Below are 18,029 nucleotides of genomic sequence, written 5' to 3'. Positions count from 1 at the left end.
TGGGATTTTCTTCATAGACAGGTGTGATCTGTGAATAGAGATGGTTTTAGTTCTCTATTTCTGATCTGTATGCCTTTTATTTCTTTTCTTTCTTTATTGCATGGGCTAAGACCTCAGTACAGTGTTGAATAGGAGTGATAGGAGTGGACCTCCTTGCCTTACTTCCCATCTCAGAGGAGGCCACATTCAGTCTTTCACCATTAGGTGTGATGTTAGTTGTAGGGTTTTGTAGATAACCTTTATCCATGTAAAGAAATACCTTCATAATCCTATGTTGCCAACTGGTTTTTTTTTTTTAATTATGAATTGGATGTTTACTTTTTTGGATGCATTCTCTGCACCTATTGAGATGATCCTGTTTTTCTTTTTTCTTTTTTAAGTTTTATTTTATTATGTTATGTTAGTCACCATACATTACATCCTTAATTTTTGATGTAGTGTTCCATGATTCGTTGTTTGCATATAACACTCAGTGCTCCATTCAGTACGGATCCTGTGTTTTTTCTTGTTTAATCTATTGTATTACACATATTTTACACAGTATAAAATGAATTATGGTTTTAAAATGTTGAAGCAGTCTTGAATTTCTGTGATAAAACACACTTGGTCACAATTTATTATTCTTTTTAATATATTGGTGGATTCCATTCATAAATACTTTGTTGAGGTTTTTTTTATCTTTGTTCATAAAGGATATTGGTTTGTAGTTTAATTTCTTAGAATGTGTTTGTCTGGTTTCTGTATCGGTATTGCTGGCCTCATAAGATGAATTGGAAATTATTTCCCCTTATTGCATTTCCTACAAGAGTTTATTCAAAATTAGTGTTATTGCTTCCTTAAATATTTGATAGAATTTGCCATTAATGCTGTCTGGCTCAGGAGACTTCTTTCTGTCTACACCCAATGTGGGGCTTAAACCCACAACCCTGAGATCAAGAGTCACATACTCCACCAACTGAGCCAGTCAGGTGCCCCAAAATTCAATTTCTTAATATATACAGGACATTCAGGTTATATATTTCATCTTAAGTAGCTTTGGTGCTTTGTGCTTATTGAGTTGTCTATTTCATAGACTTTGTTGAATTTTGTGAGCATAAAGTTATATATAATATTTCCTCATCATTCTTTTACTATTGGTAGGATTAGTAGTGCTGTCACCTGTTCTGGTCTTAATACTGGTATTTATACATTTTCTTTTTAATTTTTTAATTTTTATTTTTTTAAGATTTTATTTAGTTGACAGAGAGAGAGAGAGAGAGAGAGACAGCTGGAGAGGGAACACAAGCAGAGGGGGTGGGAGAGGGAGAAGCAGGCTCCTGGCTGAGCAGGAAGCCCAATGCGGGGCTCGATCCCAGGACCCCAGGATCACGACCCGAGCTAACGGGTCAGATGACTAACAACTGAGTCACCCAGGCGCCCCCCTGTACATTTCCTTTTTTATCGGTTTGGCTAAAGATTTATCAGTTTTCTTGACCTTTCAGAGATCTAGCTTCTATTAATGTCTCTCTGCTTGTTTTCACATTTTTCAGTTCCATTGAGTTCCACTTTTACCTTAATTCAGTTTTTTTTCTGCTGGCTTTTGGTTTAATTTCTTAGTTTCCTAATTTTTGTTAAGCAGAAGTTTACACCACTAAATTGAGACCATTCATCTTTTTTTTTTTTTTTTTTTTTTTACTGCAGTGTAGTTGACGTTACAATATTATATTAGTTTCGGGTGTACAACATAGGGATTAAACATTTATATACATTACAAAGTGATCACCTTAATAAATCCAGCTACCATCTGTTACTATACAAAAGTGTTACAGTATTATTAACTATATTCCCTATGTTGTACATTGCACCCCCATGTCTTTTTTGTTTTAAACGGGAGGTTTGTTCCTTTTAATTCCTTTCCCCTATGTTGTCTGCTGCCTCCCTCCCCTCTGACAACCACCAGATTGATCTCTATATTTATGAATCTGTTTCTGTCTCTGTTTTATTTTTTAGATTCCACATAAGTGAAATAATTCAGTATTTGCTTTTCTCTGCCTGACTTATTTCACTTAGCATAATACCTTTTAGGTATCGTCCGTATTGTTGCAAATGGCAAGATTTCATTCCTTTTTTTATAGTTGAGTAATACTTCATTGTATATATACACCACATCTTTTTTATCCATTCATCTATCTGTGGACACTAAACGTTGCTTCTGTATCTTGGCTTTTGTAAATAATGTTGTAGTGAACATAGGTGTGCATATACCTTTTTGAACTAGTGTTTTCATTTTCTTCAGATAAATACCCAGAAGTGGAATTGCTTGATCATATAGTAGTTCTATTTTTAATTTTTTGAGGGACTTTCATACTGTTTTCCATAGTGGCTGCACCATTTTGCATTCCATCAAGAGTGTGCAATGGTGTGCAAGGCTACACCATTTTGCATTCTGTCAAGAGTTCCCTCTTCACATCCTTACCAACACTTGTTATTTTTCTTTTTGATGTTGCCCATTCTGACAGGTATGAGATGATAATCTCTTTGTGGTCTTGATTTGCATTTCCCTGATCATCAGTGATGTTGACTCTTTTCATGTGTCTATTGGCCATCTGTATGTCTTTGGAGAAATGTCTATTCAGGTCCTTTGCCCATTTTTTAATTGGATTGTTTGCTTTTTTTTTTTTTTATAAAGATTTTATTTGTTTGACAGAGAGACACAGTGAGAGAGGGAACACACGCAGGGGGAGTGGGAAAGGAAGAAGCAGGCCTCCCGCAGAGCAGGGAGCCCTCTGCAGGGCTCGATCCCAGGACCCTGGGATCACAACCCAAGCCGAAGGCAGACGCTTGCTTAACAAAGGCAGACGCTTAACAAAGGCAGACGCTTAACGACTGAGCCACCCAGGCACCCCAGGGATTGTTTGCTTTTTTGATAATGAGTTGTGTGAGTTCTTTATTTTGGATATTACCCTCTTATTAGTTATACCACTTGCAAATATCTTCTCCCATTTGGTAGGTTGCCTGTTTGTTTTGTTTCTTTGACTATGTAAAATATTTTTAGTTTGGTGTAGCCCCATTTGCTTATTTTTGCTTTTGTTTCCCTTGCATGAGGAGATAGATCCCCCCTCCCAAAATATTGCTCAGACAGATGTCTAAGAGTTTACAGCCTATTTTCCAGAACTTCTAGGAGTTTAGGTTTCCAGGCTTAAAAACATTTAACTTTTCATTCTCTCTGAGTTTTTTTGTATATGGCATAAGAAAGTGGTTATTTCATTCATTTGCATACAGTTGTCCAGTTTTGCCAGAACCATTTATTGAAGAGACTTCCCCATTGTATATTCTTGTCTTCTTTGTCGAAGATTAATTAACCGCATAAGTGTGAGTTTATTTCTTGACTGTTCTATTCCACTGATATGTGTGGCTGCCTTTCTGTTAGTACCATACTATTTTGGTTGCTATAGCTTTTAGTGTAGTTTGAAATTAGGGAGTATAAGATGCTTCCAGCTTTGTTCTTCTTTCTCAAGATGGCTTGGGCTATTCAGGATCTTTTGTGATTTCATAGAAATTTTCAGATTATTTGTTCTAATTCTGTCAAAAGTGCCATTGGTACTTTAATAAGGATTGGGTTGAGTCTGTAGATTGCTTTGGGAGTATGGACATTTTAACTGTATTCTTCCATGAGCACAGTATGTATTTCCATTTATTTGTGTCCTCTCTAGTTTCTTTCATCAGTGTTTTTGTTATAGTTTTCAGAATACAGGTCTTTCACCTCCTCGGTTAAATTTATTCCTAGGTATTTTATTCTTTTTGATACAGTTGTAAATAGGATTGTTTTCTTGGTTTCCTTTCTTTTTTAAATTTTTATTTAAATTCAATTAATATATAATGTATTATTGGTTTCAGAGATAGAGGTCAGTTATTCATCAGTCTTATATAATACCCAGTGCTCATTACATCACTTGCCCTCCTTAATGTCCATCACCCAGTTACCCCATCCCCCCACCCATCTCCCCTCCAGCAACCCTCGGTTTGTTTCCTATGATTACGAGTCTCTTATGATCTGTTTCCCTCTTCTTTTATTTTTTTCCTCTCTTCCCCTCTGATCCTCTGTTTTGTTTCCTAAATTCCACATATCAACAAGATTGTATGGTAATTGTCTTGCTCTGATTTGGTTATTTCGCTTAGCATAACACCCCCTAATTCCATCCATGCCATTGCAAATGGCAAGATTTCATTTTTTTGATGGCTGAGTAGTATTCCGTTGTATATATACACCACATCTTCCTTATCCATTCATCTCTTAATGGACGTCTGGGCTCTTTCCATAATTTGGCTGTTGTGGACATTGCTGCTGTAAACTTTGGGGTGCACGCGCCCCTTCTGATCACTACATGTATCTTTGGGGTAAATACCAAGTAGTGTAATTGCTGGGTTATAGGGTAGCTCTATTTTCAACCTTCTGAGGAACCTCCATACTGTTTTCCAGAGTGGCTGCACTAGCTTGCGTTCTCACCAACAGTGTAAGAGGTTTCCCCTTTGTCCGCATCCTCACCAACATCTGTCATTTCCTGACTTGTTAATTTTAGCCATTCTGACTGGGTGAGATGATATCTCTTTGTGGCTTTGATTTGTATTTCCCTGATGGCAAGTTATGTTGAGCACTTTTTCATGTGTCTGTTGGTCATTTGGATGTCTTCTTTGCAAAAATGTCTGTTCATGTCTTCTGCCCATTTCTTGACTGGATTATTCTTTGGGTGTTGAGTTTGATAAGTTCTTGATAGATTTTGGATGCTAACCCTTTATCAGATATGTCACTTGCCAGTATCTTCTCCCATTCTGTCAGTTGACTTTTGGTTTTGTCGACTGTTTCCTTTGCTTTGCAAAAGCTTTTTATTTTGCTGAAATCTCAGTAGTTCATTTTTGCCTTTGTTTCCCTTCCCTTCGGAGACCTGTCTAGCAAGAAGTTGCTGTAGCCGAGGTTGAAGAGGTTGCTGCCTGTGTTCTCCTCAAGGATTTTGATGGATTCCTGTCTCACATTTAGGTCTTTCAGCCATTTTGAGTCTATTTTTGTGTATAGTGTAAGGAAATGGTCCAGTTTCATCTTCTGCATGTGGCTGTCCAGTTATCCCAACACCATTTGTTGAACAAACGATCTTTTTTCCATTGGATATTCTTTCCTGCTTTGTCGAAGATTAGTTGACCATAGAATTGAGGGTCCATTTCTGGGTTCTTTATTCTGTTCTATTGATCTGTGTGTCTGTTTTTGTGCCACAACCATACTGTCTTGATGATTACAGCTTTGTAATAGAGCTTGAAGTCTGTGAATGTGATGGACCCACTTTGGTTTTCTTTTTCAATATTCCTTTGGCCATTCAGGGTCTTTTCTGGTTCCATACAAATTTTAGGATTATTTGTTCCAGCTCTGTGAAAAAAGGTGATGGTATTTTGATAGGGATTACACTGAATGTATAGATTGCTCTAGGTAGCGTAGACATTTTAACAATATTTGTTCTTCTAATCCATGAGCATAGAATGGTTTTCCATTTTCTTGGTTTCTTTTCTGATAGTTCATTAGCATATAGAAATATAATTGATTTGTGTGTATTAATTTTATACTGCAACTTTACTGAATTCATTTATTCTAATAGTTTTTTGGTGAAGTCTTTAGGGTTTTTTATGGTATCATGTTACCTGCAAATAATGACAATTTTACTTACTCTTTTCCAATTTGGATGCCTGCCCCTTCCTCCCTTTCTCCTTCCTTACCCGCTTCTCTCCCTTTCTCCTCTCTCTCTCTTTTTTTTTTTTTTTTAAAGATTTTATTTATTTGTCAGAGAGAGAGAACAAGCATGGGTATCGGCAGGCAGAGCAAGAAGCAGGCCCTCCTCTGAGCAAGGAGCCTGATGCAGAACTTGATCCCAGGACCCTAGGATCCACCCAGGCGTGTCTCTCTCTCTTCCTTTTCCTTTCTTTTCTTTTCTTGTCTGATTGATCACTACATGTATCTTTGGGGTACGACCCCAATACTATGTTGAATAAAAGTGTCAAGAGTGGGCATTTACCATTAACTGTGATGTTATCTGTGGCTTTGGTACATATGGCCTTTATTATGTTGTGGTGTGTTCCCTCTGTACTCACTTTGTTGAGAGTTTTTATCATAAACGGATGTTGAATTTTATTTATTTATTTTTAAGAGACTATTTATTTATTTGACAGAGAGAGAGACACACACACACACACAAACACACACACACAGCGAGAGAAGGAACACAAGCAGGGGGAGTGGGAGAGGGAGAAGCAGGCTTCCCGCTGAGCAGGGAGCCTGATGTGGGACTCGATCCCAGGACCCTGGGACCATGACCTGAGCCGAAGGCAGATGCTTAACAACTGAGCCACCCAGGTGCCCCGGATGTTGAATTTTATGAAATGCTTTTTCTGCATCTGTTGAGATGATCATATTGTTTTATCCTTCAGTTTGTTAATGTGTATCATTGTTGCTTGATTTGCAGATGTTTAACCATCCTTGCATCCCTGGAATGAATCTAAATTGATCATGGTGTACGATCCTTTTAACGTATTGTTGAATTTGGTTTGCTATTATTTTACTGCGGGTTTTGCATCTATGTTCGCATCTCTGTTGACCTGTAGTTTTCTTTTTTTGTGTGTGCTGTCTTTGTCTGGTTTTGGTATCAGCATAATTCTGGCCTCATAGAATGTATTTGGAAGCTTTCCTCCCTCTTCTATTTTTGGAATAGTTTGAAGAGAATAGGTATTAACTCTAAAATGTTTGGTAGAATTTGTGAATCCATATGGTCCTAGACTTTTATTTTTTGGTAGTTTTTTGATAACTGGTTCAGTTTCATTACTAGTAATTGGTCTGTTCAGATTTTCTATTTCTTCCTGATTTAATTCTGGAAGGTTGTATGTTTCTAGGAATTTATCCATTTCTCTTAGGTTACCCAATTTGTTGGCATATAATTATTCATAGTGGTCTCTTACAATCCTTTGTGTTTCTGTGGGATAAGAATAAGTAAAATAAGTAAAAGATCGGTTATAACTTCCCTTTCATTTCTGAATTTATTTGTGCTTTTCTCTCTCTCTTTTTTTTTTTTTTTTAAGATTTTATTTATTTATTTGACAGGGAGAGACAGTGAGAGAGGGAACACAAGCAGGGGGAGCGGGAGAGGGAGAAGCAGGCTTCCTGCCGAGCAGGGGGCCCGATGTGGGGCTTGATCCCAGGACCCTGGGATCATGACCTGAGCCGAAGGCAGACGCTTAACGACTGAGCCACCCAGGTGCCCCTTTTTTCTCTTTTTTTTTGATGATTCTCTCTAGAGGTTTTTTTTTAAAGACTATTTATTTATTTATTTGGCAGAGAGAGAGGGAACACAAGCACGGGGAGCGGGAGAGGGAGAAGCAGGCTTCCTGCTGAGCAGAGAGCCCAGTGCACGGCTCAATCCCGGGACCCTGGGATCATGACCTGAGCTGGAGGCAGACGCTTAACAACTGAGCCACCCAGGTGCCCCTGGCTAGAGTTTTATCAGTTTTGTTTATCTTTTCAAAGAATAAGCTCTTAGTTTCATTGATCTTTTCTATCGTTTTTTTAGTCTGTATTTTACTTTTTTGTAGTCTGATCTTTATTATTTCCTTCCTTTTACTAACCTTGGGTTTTGTTTATTCTTCTATTTCTAGTTCCTTTAGGTGGAAGGTTAGATTGTTTAATTGAGATTTTTCTTGTTTCTTGAGATAGGCCTGTATTGCTATAAACTTCCCTCTTAGAACTGTTTTTGCTGTGTCTTTATATCCATCCTAGTAGATTTGAAGTGGTATCTCATTATGCTTTTGATACTCATTTCCCTGTGGCTAATGATGTTGAGCATCTCTTCTTGTGCTTATTGGCCATTTTATCATATTTTTTGGAGAAATGTTTATTCACATACTTTGTCCATTTTTCAGTTGAGTTACAGGTTCCCCCTACTCTTTGAAAGTAGAGTGTTCCTATGAAAACTTTTATAAGGGGCGCCTGGGTGGCTCAGTCAGTTAAGTGTCTGCCTTCAACTCAGGTCATGTTCTCAGGGTCCTGGGATCGAGCCCCACGTCAGGCTTCCCTGCACAGCAGGGAGCCTGCTTCTCCCTCTCCCTCTGCTGCTCCCTCCCCCTTCTTGTACTCTGTACTCTGTAAACAAATAAAAGCTTAAAAAAAAAAGAAAACTTTTATAAGCCAAAATGGTATAAACTGAAGAAGCACTTACTATTAATTTATATGGAAAAAAATTTGAGTGTTTCTAGACCCAAAACATAACTTCTCTTAGGCTTTTCTGATACCTTCGGGCATATCTTACCAACAGATACACAAGTAAATCCAGATAAAGCACAGACGCTCACAGACACAGTTCAAAGCTATGGTGGTGAGATGCTGAAGGACATTGGCAGTGCTACATTTGTTGCTCAGGGTGCACACTGCTTCTATAACAGCTTGCAAAACAAACACTGAATTCTATTTTCACTTTTTGTGTTTTTTTCCCACAGAAATGAAATCCTCTTTAGATTTTTTTTTTTTTAAAGATTTTATTTATTTATTTGACAGAGAGAGACACAGCGAGAGAGGGAACACAAGCAGGGGGAGTGGGAGAGGGAGAAGCAGGTTTCCCACTGAGCAGGGAGCCCGACGGGCTCGATCCCAGGACCCCGGGATCATGACCTGAGCTGAAGGCAGACGCTCAACGACTGAGCCACCCAGGCACCCCCTCTTTAGATTTTTTTTCTGTTAGTGAAAATAGGTACTAATGTTGTTCTGTAAAAGCAAAGTGGTGTGATCTGAACTTTTGAAAAGCAAAGGATACCTGTATTCCTCTTTATTGCTTAGGTTTAAACTTTTTTTTTTAATTTAAAGATTTTTAAAGAGAAAGAGTGTGAGCTAGCAGGGTAGGGAGGAGCAGAGGGAGAGAGAGTCCAAGCTGACTCCACATTGAGTGTGGAGCCATGCACAAGGCTCAGTCCCACAAGCCTGAGATCACGACCTGAGCTGAAATCAAGAGTTGGATGCTTAACTGACTGTGCCATTCAGATGCCTCTAATTATAAATATTCTTTACATATTCCGGATATGTATCCCTTACCAGAAAAATAATTTGAACATTTTTTTCTCATTCTGTGGGTTGTTTTTTCATTTTCTTTATGGTACGTGTCTTTTGTTCCTTCTCATATTCCTATTACATGTTATGTTACACCTTTTTGTAGTTGCCCCACAGTCCTTGGATATTCTGTTTTTTTCAGTCTTTGTTCTCTTTCCTTTTCAGTTTTCATGAATTCTTTCGATATAACCTCTAGCTCAGAGATTCTTTCCTCAGCTGTGTCCAGTCCTAATAAGCTCATCAAAGGCCTTCTTCGTTTTTGTTACAGTGTTTTTTAATCTTTAGCATTTCTCTTTGGTTCTTTCTTAGGATTTCCATCTCTCTGCTTACATTGGCTGGCTGTTTTTGCATGCTATCTGCTATATTCGTTAAAATCCTTAGAATATTAATCAGAGTTATTTTAAATTCCCAGTCTGATAATTCCAAAATCGATGCCATATTTTCATTGTGATAATTGCTTTCTTTATTTTTTATTTCTCCTTCTTGTATGCTTGTGATTTTTTTCTTGATAGCTGGATATGATGTACCCAGATATAAGGAACTCTTTAAATAGGTCTCAGTAATACGGTGGTAAGATTTTGGGGAGGGGGAAGCATTCTCTACTCCTGTGTTTAGGGCTCAGTCTTTCAGTGAGCCTTTGCCTCTGAATTGTGAACTTATCACAAGAGTTTTTCAGTCTCTTCCTCTTTTTTCTTCTCGTCTAACTTTGTTCTTTTTCAAGACTGTTTGGGCTATTCTGGGTCCCCTGAATTACAACTTTATATGAATTTTAGTACCAGCTTTTCCATTTCTGTAAGGAAGGAAGCTGGAATTTCCATAAAATGATGTTGAATCTGAAGATCAGTTTGGGGAGGATTGCTATCTTAACAGTATTAAGTCTTGCAATCCATGAATATGCAATATCTTTCCATTTGTTTAGGTCTTTAATTTCTTTCAACAGTGTTTTGTATTTTTCAGAGTATAAGTTTTGTGCCATTTTTGTTAAATTTATTTTTAAGTATTGTTTTTGATGCTGTTGTAAATGGTATTTTCTTAATTTTCCTTTCAGTTTATTTAAATGATACCATATGGAAATATAATTGATGCTGGTATATTGATCTTTTATCTTGCAACCTTGATGAACTTGTTTACTTGTTCTAATAACCTTGAGTGGATTCGTTTGAGTATTTTATATACAAGGTTAGGTTATCTGCAAATACATATAACTTTACTTTCTTTCCAACCAAGATACCTTTTATTTCATTCCCCTGCTCAGTTGTCTTAGCTAGCATCTTTAGTATAGTCTTGAACGGAAGTAGTGAGAGCAGACATCCATGTCTTGTTTCTGAAATTAGGGGAAGAGCATTTAGTCTTTCACTGTTAATTACAGTGTTAGTTAGGGTTTTTTAAATCAATGTTCTTTATCAAATTGAGGAATTTACCTTGTATTCCCTTTTTGGGTATTTTAAATCATGAAGCGGTATTCAGTTTTTGAGTTGTTCTTAGTGGTTGTCCGGGGGACATCTTGTAACTAAAGTAGATCATTTAATACCATCTTAATTTCAATAGTATACAAAAATTTTGCTTCTAGACATACAGTTGGCCAACAGAACATGAAAAGAACATGCATCAGGGAAATGCAAATCAAAACCACAATGAGATATCACCTCACCCCTGTCAGAATGACTAAAATCAAAAACACAAGAAACAACAAGTGTTGGCAAGGATATGGAGAAAAAGGAACCTTTGTGCACTGTTGATGGGAATGCAAACTGGTGCAGCCACTGTGGAAAACACTATGGAGGTTCTTAAAAAATTAAAAACAGGGGCACCTGGGTGGCTCAGTCAGTTAAGTGTCTGCCTTTGACTCAGGTCATGGTCCCAAGATCCTGGGATTGAACCCCACATCAGTCTCTCTCGGGCTCTCTGTTCAGCAAGGAGCCTGCTTCTCCCTCTCCCTGTGCCTGCCGCTCCCCCTGCTTGTGCTCTCTCTCTCTGTCAAATAAATAATATCTTAAAAAAAAATTAAAAATAGAATGTATCACCATATGATCCATAATTCCACCACTGGGTATTTACCCAAAGAACATGAAAACACTAACTCAAAAAGATATATGCACCCCTGTGTTTATTGCAGTAGCCAAATGTGGAAGCAACCCATGTGGCCATCCAAGATAAACGGATAAAGAGAATGTGGGGTGTGTGTATATACATACATACACACACGTGTGCACGCACACAGTGGAATATTACTCAGCCATAAAAAAGAATGAAACTTGGCATTTGTAACAACATGGATGGTATAATGCTAAGTGAAATAAGTCAAAGAAAGACAAATACCATATGATTTCACTCATGTGGAAATTAAGAAACAAAACAAAAAAAGACAAAAAAGTAGACTCTTAAATGTAGAGAACAAACTGATAGTTACCTGACATGGGGGTGGTTGGGTGAAATAAAGTGAAGGGAATTAAGAGTACACTCATCGTGATGAGCACTGAGTAATATATAGAATTGTTGAATCATTGTGTTGTAAATCTGAAACTAATATAACACTGTTAATTATACTGGAATTAAAAAATAAAATTTGAAAATTTTGCTTCTTCATAAGTCTGATCCTTCCCCTTTACTTTTCTCTGCCACACAAATGTGCCCATCAAGATTTATAATTATTATATGATGTATTTGCCTTTTAAATCAGATGGGGGGGCGCCTTGGTGGCTCAGTTGTTAAGCGTCTGCCTTTGGCTCAGGTCATGATCCCAGGGTCCTGGGATCGAGCCCCGCATCGGGCTCTCTGCTCCTTGGGAGCCTGCCTCTCCCTCTCCCACTCCCCCTGCTTGTGTTCCCTCTCTTGCTGTGTCTCTCTTTCAAATACATAAACAAAATCTTTTTAAAAAAATCAATCGGGAAAAAAGATATAAACCAAAAAATACATTTATAATGTATGCTAATTATGAGTTCTCAGTTTTCATTTGTCTAGTAATGTCTTAATTCACCTTCATTTTTTGAGGAATAATTTTGCTGGATATAGAAATTTTGGTTGATGACTTTTGTTCTTTCAGCATTGTTTTCTGGCTTCTGATTAGAAGTTATATCTTATTGAGGATTCCTTGTGCTTGATTAATTGTGCTCTTGCTGCTTTCAAGATTGTCTTTGGCTTTCAACAGTTTGTTTATGATATATCTAGATGTGGATCTTTGTGAGTTTATTCTACTGGCAATTGTTGAACTTCTTGTTTATGAGGCTTAATGTTTTTCATTAAATTTGGATGTTTGGGGTCATTATTTTATCAAATACTCTTTTTTGTCCATTTGTTTCCTCGCCTGCTGGGATTCCCAGTAATGCATATGTTGGTTTCTGAGTCACATGTGTTTTTATTTCTTTAGATGGGGTTATCTAAATTGACATATCTTCATTTTCACAAATTCTTTTTTCCTCTTATTCAGATCTGCTGTTCAGCCCATCTAGCTTTTTGTTATTGTTATTGTACTTTTGACCACAGTTCATACTTTTTTTTTCTCAAAAAACTATTCATTTTATTTTTTATAATTTTTCTTCATTGATATTCACAGTGTGCCAAAATATTTTTTTCCCTCATACTGTCCTTAGTTCTTTAGCCACAGTTTCCTTCAATCCTTTAAACAATGCAGCTGATTTAAGGACTTGCCTGATAAATTCAGTATTTGGGCTTCTATTTTCTATTGATTGGTTTTTTACCCTGTATATAGGCCATACTTTGTAGGTTGTTTTTTTTCTCATGTTCTGTAGTAATGTGTTGAAAACTAGTTGGATGTGTAAGTAATAAAATGTGGCAACAGAATTTTTTCTTGCTGTTTATTGTGATTGTTTCCTTGTTTAATTAGTTTTCTGACCCAGTTCTGTTTTGTCTATATTCTTGTGTTTGGCCAGTAAAGTCTCCACTTGGTTAGCTAAGCAATGATTGAAGAGCGATTTCCTTAGTTTGATTTGATTTGATTTCCTGGAACCAACAAGTTCCCTGGGCATTGTAGAGCAGCTCTGTGTGCATGTTGAGGTACACCTTTTAACACTCAGCTAGCCAGTTTTGAACTCTGCCTTAGCCTTTAGTTCCTCCTTGTGCAGATCCTCAAATTCAGCCAGAGATGATAGTTTAGGGCCTTCTAATGAATTCTCATGACTTTCCTGAGTGTGTGTATAGCCTGTACACATGTCCAGCACTACACATGAGCCTAGTCTTATATATTCTTAGGAATTTGTTAGAGTTTTTCACAGCCCTTTTGTGTATCTTATCCTTGCTTTCCCTATTAAATTTTTTGGTTAGTCTGTTGTTCAATCTAACAGGCAGCTTTGAAGTTCAATATTTGTCTATCATTGTCAACAACCACACCCAAGGAAAATTATTTTGATGCTGTGCAAGCTACAGATCAGGTCAAATATAGACAACCTTGCCAGTGAATTTTTTTAGGGAACCATCAAAAAGGTCAGATAGTGATAATTCTTTGGGATTAAGGCTTTGAAGAAATTTCAGCACATTGTTGCTGCTTGTCTTCACTTTAAATGTGATTTGTTAGTTCTAAGGTTACCATAGCTCTGGAGGTCAGGGCATGGGACTAGGGCATGTTAAAACACCATAGAGTTCACTGTTCTTTTTGAGGGTCAGCTCTTTTTCTTAAATAGATGCTCTTTGAATTCCTGCAGACCTTTGGTTATTTTCTACATTCTGTAAAATTGATTCTTAAAATTTTTGCCAGTTTTCTCATTGCTTTTATTGAAGAAAGAAATTTTGAGTGTCCTGACTTGCCATGTTGGTTTTAGCTTATTTACTCTTAGCTTGTCCTTTCTGTCCCTTCCTCAGGCTCTTTTACTGTACTGTTAGATGAGGGTCTTTCTGGGTTTCTTCATATTTGAAATAAGGGATATTGCCAAGGACAGTCAACTGCAGTTATTTATAATAGCAAAAGTGAAAACAACCCAAATGTTTCAAAATAAAGAAATCTTTTTTTTTTTTTAATGTTTCGTCTATATATTCATATGATGGAACATTACAGAGTCACTAACAATCATGTATTTGGAGACTATTTTATAGGAAAATGTATGATTATGGATAGGAGAAAAGTATAAAATGCAGTATATTCAAATTTTTGAAAATAAGGTTTGTAAAGAAATAAACATGTATACACCAAAATTAACTGCTGGAAGGAGCTGTATCAAAATAGTAGCATTTCAGAGAAAGATAATTACCATATGATCTCACAGATCCGTGGAATTTGAGAAACAAGGCAGAGGATAATAGGGGAGGAGAGGAAAAAATGAAACAAGACGAAACCAGAGAGGGAGACAAACCATAAGAGACTCTTAATCTCAGGAAACAAACTGAAAGTTCCTGGAGGGGAGGGGGATTGGAGGGATGGGGTGGCTGGGTGATGGACACTGGGGAGGGTATGTGTTGTGGTGAGTGCTGTGTATTCTATAAGACTGATGAATCACAGGCCTGTACCCCTGAAACAAAGAATACATTATATGTTAATAATAAAAAATAATAATAAAGGATAGTGCATGATTAGAAAAAATGGTAGGATTTATTATTTCTGGGTGGTAGGTGAGTTAAAAACTGTATTATGTACCATAAGGTTGTGTTAATTATTTTTTGTGATAAAATGCAGTAATTAGGGCGCCTGGGTGGCTCAGATGGTTAAGCGTCTGCCTTCGGCTCAGGTCATGATCCCAGGGTCCTGGGATCGAGTCCCACATGGGGCTCTCTGCTCCTTGGGAGCCTGCTTCTCCCTCTGCCTCTCTCTCTCTCTCTCTCTCTGTCTCTCATGAATGAATAAATAAAATCTTAAAAAAAAAAATGCGGTAATTAGTGTGACACACCTGTACCTATACTGTTTTTCACTCTTACGAGTTTAATTAAAAATTATATGGATGTTGAGTTTTGGTGATTTAACATAAGCTCTTATAAATATTTGAAGAGATGCTATAAGAACGTGCTAATAATAACTGACATTGGGGCTAACAAAATGTATATGAGCAGTTGTTAATCCTAAGAGTCTACTCTGTAGAAAGGAGTTTTTGTTGCACTGGGGTATAATAAGGTGTATTATTAGGCAGATGAAAAACCTGAAATCTGATTTATTCCATTTCATTTTTTTTCTTTTCAGGCGCATATTAAATTTCCTATTGACTACCCATATTCACCACCTACCTTCAGATTCTTGACCAAAATGTGGCACCCCAACATTTATGAGGTAAGAGACATATGTTGTGAATTTCTCTGAAGATGCACTTTTTAGAAACAGTCCTTTAAAATAACCTTTATATCTCCATATGCTGTGGTTGTTACGCTGTAGCCACAAGGGAGTGTTCATGGTTCCCCACTTTTAGTAATCTCTAGTTTAATGGTTCAAAATTGAGGGTGGTTTTATAATACCAGTATATATTATATTTAAGAATAAGGCTTTAGGGGCGCCTGGGTGGCTCAGTCGTTGAGCGTCTACCTTCGGCTCAGGTCATAGTCCCAGGGTCCTGGGATCGAGCCCCACGTTGGGCTCCCTGCTCTGTGGGAGGCCTGCTTCTCCTTCTTCCACTCCCCCTGCTTGTGTTCCTGCTCTCGCTATCTCTCTCTCTCTGTCAAATAAATAAATAAAATCTTAAAAAAAAAAAAAAGAAGGCTTTAAACCTTTGTTGCTTATTGCTAAGATTATTATAATGCCTATGTGTTAAGACTTGGATTTCAAAAATTTCGTATATATAAAGACATACAGATTAGTGTACCTATCCTGTAGTGTCACAGCAGTGGTCACCTGTTGCTGTGACCAGAAATTGAGCTTTTTAGGGGAATTTATCCTACTACATTTGGACTGGCCTCCTTTTAGGAATTGCTGCAGAACAGTTGAGAACCTCTTTTAGAATAAATCCAAGGTGAGGTTCTTTTACTGGACAAATTCACATGCCTTCGGAAATCATTTCTAGTTTTGTTGATGAAATGTACTTACCTTTGGGCTAATCTGTAAGGATGCTAGAATGATGCATTTTGTTTCTCAGGATAATTATGTCAGGATCCTGTAAAATATCCTTAGAGTCTACTCCTTTACCATTCTGTAATATTTTTCATTGTAATAAGGCTCTGAGGTGGTTTCATTTTATTGAAGCTGTGGTCCAAGCATAAAATTGCTTTTTAAAATTGGCAGCATTAGTTATGGTAGTCCCTTTTATTGGCCTGGTGGATATTGGGAAGCTCCTTTGCTCCAGAAACAGAGCAACATAGTCTTTGAATTGCTTGTGGGCAAGAAATGGAGAACTTACTCTAGAGTCCTGAATTTGGATCTCCATCTGTATAAATTAGCACACTGGAGCAGCTTTAGTGTTTTTCACAACTTGCTTTTTCTTTGAGGTATTATCTTCATTTTGTTTTTTTCTTTTCTATTTATTATTTATTTGAGAGAGAGAGTGTGTTGGGGGGGGGGGGCGGATGGGGGAGTGGCAGAGGGAGAGAGAAAATCCCAAGCAAACTCCCACCTGAGTACAGAGCCCGACATGGGGCTCAATCCAACAACCCTGAGATCATGACCTGAGCTGAAATCAAGGTCAGTCACTTTAACTGACTTGAGTCTCCCAGGTGCCCCCCCCTTTTTTTTAGAAGTGGGGAGGGGCAGAGGGAGAGAGAGAGAGAATCTTAAGCAGACTCCATGCCCAGTGAGGAGTCCCACGTGGGGCTCAATCTGACAACCCTGAGATCTTGACCAAAGTCAAGAGTCAGATTTTTTTTTTTTTTTAAAGATTTTATTTATTTATTTGAGAGAGAGAGAGCACATGAGAGGGGGGAGGGTCAGAGGGAGAAGCAGACTCTCTGCCGAGCAGGGAGCCCAGTGCGGGACTCGATCCAGGGACTCCAGGATCATGACCTGAGCCGAAGGCAGTCACCCAACCAACTGAGCCACCCAGGTGCCCCAGATTTTTTTTTTTTTTTTAAGATTTTATTTATTTGTCAGAGAGAGCAGAAGCAGGGGGAGCAACAGGCTCCCTGCTGAGCAAGGAGCCCAATGTAGGACTCGATCCCGGGACCCTGGGATCATGACCTAAGCTGAAGGCAGCTGCTTAACCAGCTGAGCCACCCAGGCATCCCAAGAGTCAGATGTTTAACTGACTGAGCCACCCAGGGACCCCTCTTTTCTTCTTTAAACAGAACAAACTGGTGCTCAAGAGGTGATACATAGTTACATTTCCAGAAATAAGCTCCCAGAATATTGTTTTAGTATCTTTAGTATTTGACATAATCACAATATGAATAAACAATAGTAAATACCTTACATTATTTTGTATAACTAAGTTACCCATTGTAGGAGAGAGACATAGAAGCAATTCGCTGTTTCATAAGTTCAAAGTGAGTTCAGTACACATAGAAATATTTTTGTGTCTCTGTACATGTAATATATATAGAGATTTTATTTATTTTTAGATAGATAGATAGATTTTAGATAGCAAGAGAGAAGTGAGAAGACACAAGCTTTTGTTTTGCTATTGAGAACTAATTTACCATAAAGCCATGTATAACTTCTTTCCATCTCAAGTTATCTAATTCCCAAATCCCTCTCAAATAAGAAACAAAAAATGAAGGAATTCAGAACTGTGAAGGATTAAAATGTAGGTAAACTCCCATTTCCAGTATTTTCTCACTATTAAGGTAGGCCATTTAGTTCTGTCTCCTTAAGATTTAACATTGGATCATTATCTTTAAAAATATTTTTCATATTCATAATAAAATTTTCAGTGGTAAAATAATGCATACATACCTACAAATATGCAGTTGTTTTCCATGCCATAAAAGTTTTCTTTTAAAAGAAGTGGTAAGTTGGGCGCCTGGGTGGCTCAGTCGTTAAGCGTCTGCCTTTGGCTCAGGTCATGATCCCAGGGTCCTGGGATCGAGTCCCACATCGGGCTCCCTGCTCAGCGGGAAGTCTGCT

At 37.7% G+C, this 18,029-nt stretch overlaps 1 protein-coding gene across 1 annotated transcript in view; it reads left to right on the top strand.

The window, feature by feature from the left end:
• Nucleotides 1-18,029, top strand: part of UBE2R2 (ubiquitin conjugating enzyme E2 R2) — a 111,862-nt gene that overhangs the window by 59,925 nt on the left and 33,908 nt on the right. Inside the window, exon 2 of the mRNA XM_035016471.1 lies at nt 15,228-15,314. Within this exon, the coding sequence (XP_034872362.1) occupies nt 15,228-15,314 (87 nt within the window). The remainder of the gene's footprint in view (nt 1-15,227; nt 15,315-18,029) is intronic.

The sequence above is a fragment of the Mirounga leonina genome, unplaced genomic scaffold, assembly GCF_011800145.1.
Source record: "Mirounga leonina isolate KUSES-001 unplaced genomic scaffold, KU_Mleo_1.0 Mir_170, whole genome shotgun sequence".
NCBI classification, from domain to species: domain Eukaryota; kingdom Metazoa; phylum Chordata; class Mammalia; order Carnivora; family Phocidae; genus Mirounga; species Mirounga leonina.
Note: the sequence above shows the minus strand (reverse complement) of the source record. Positions and strands in the feature narration are given on the sequence as shown.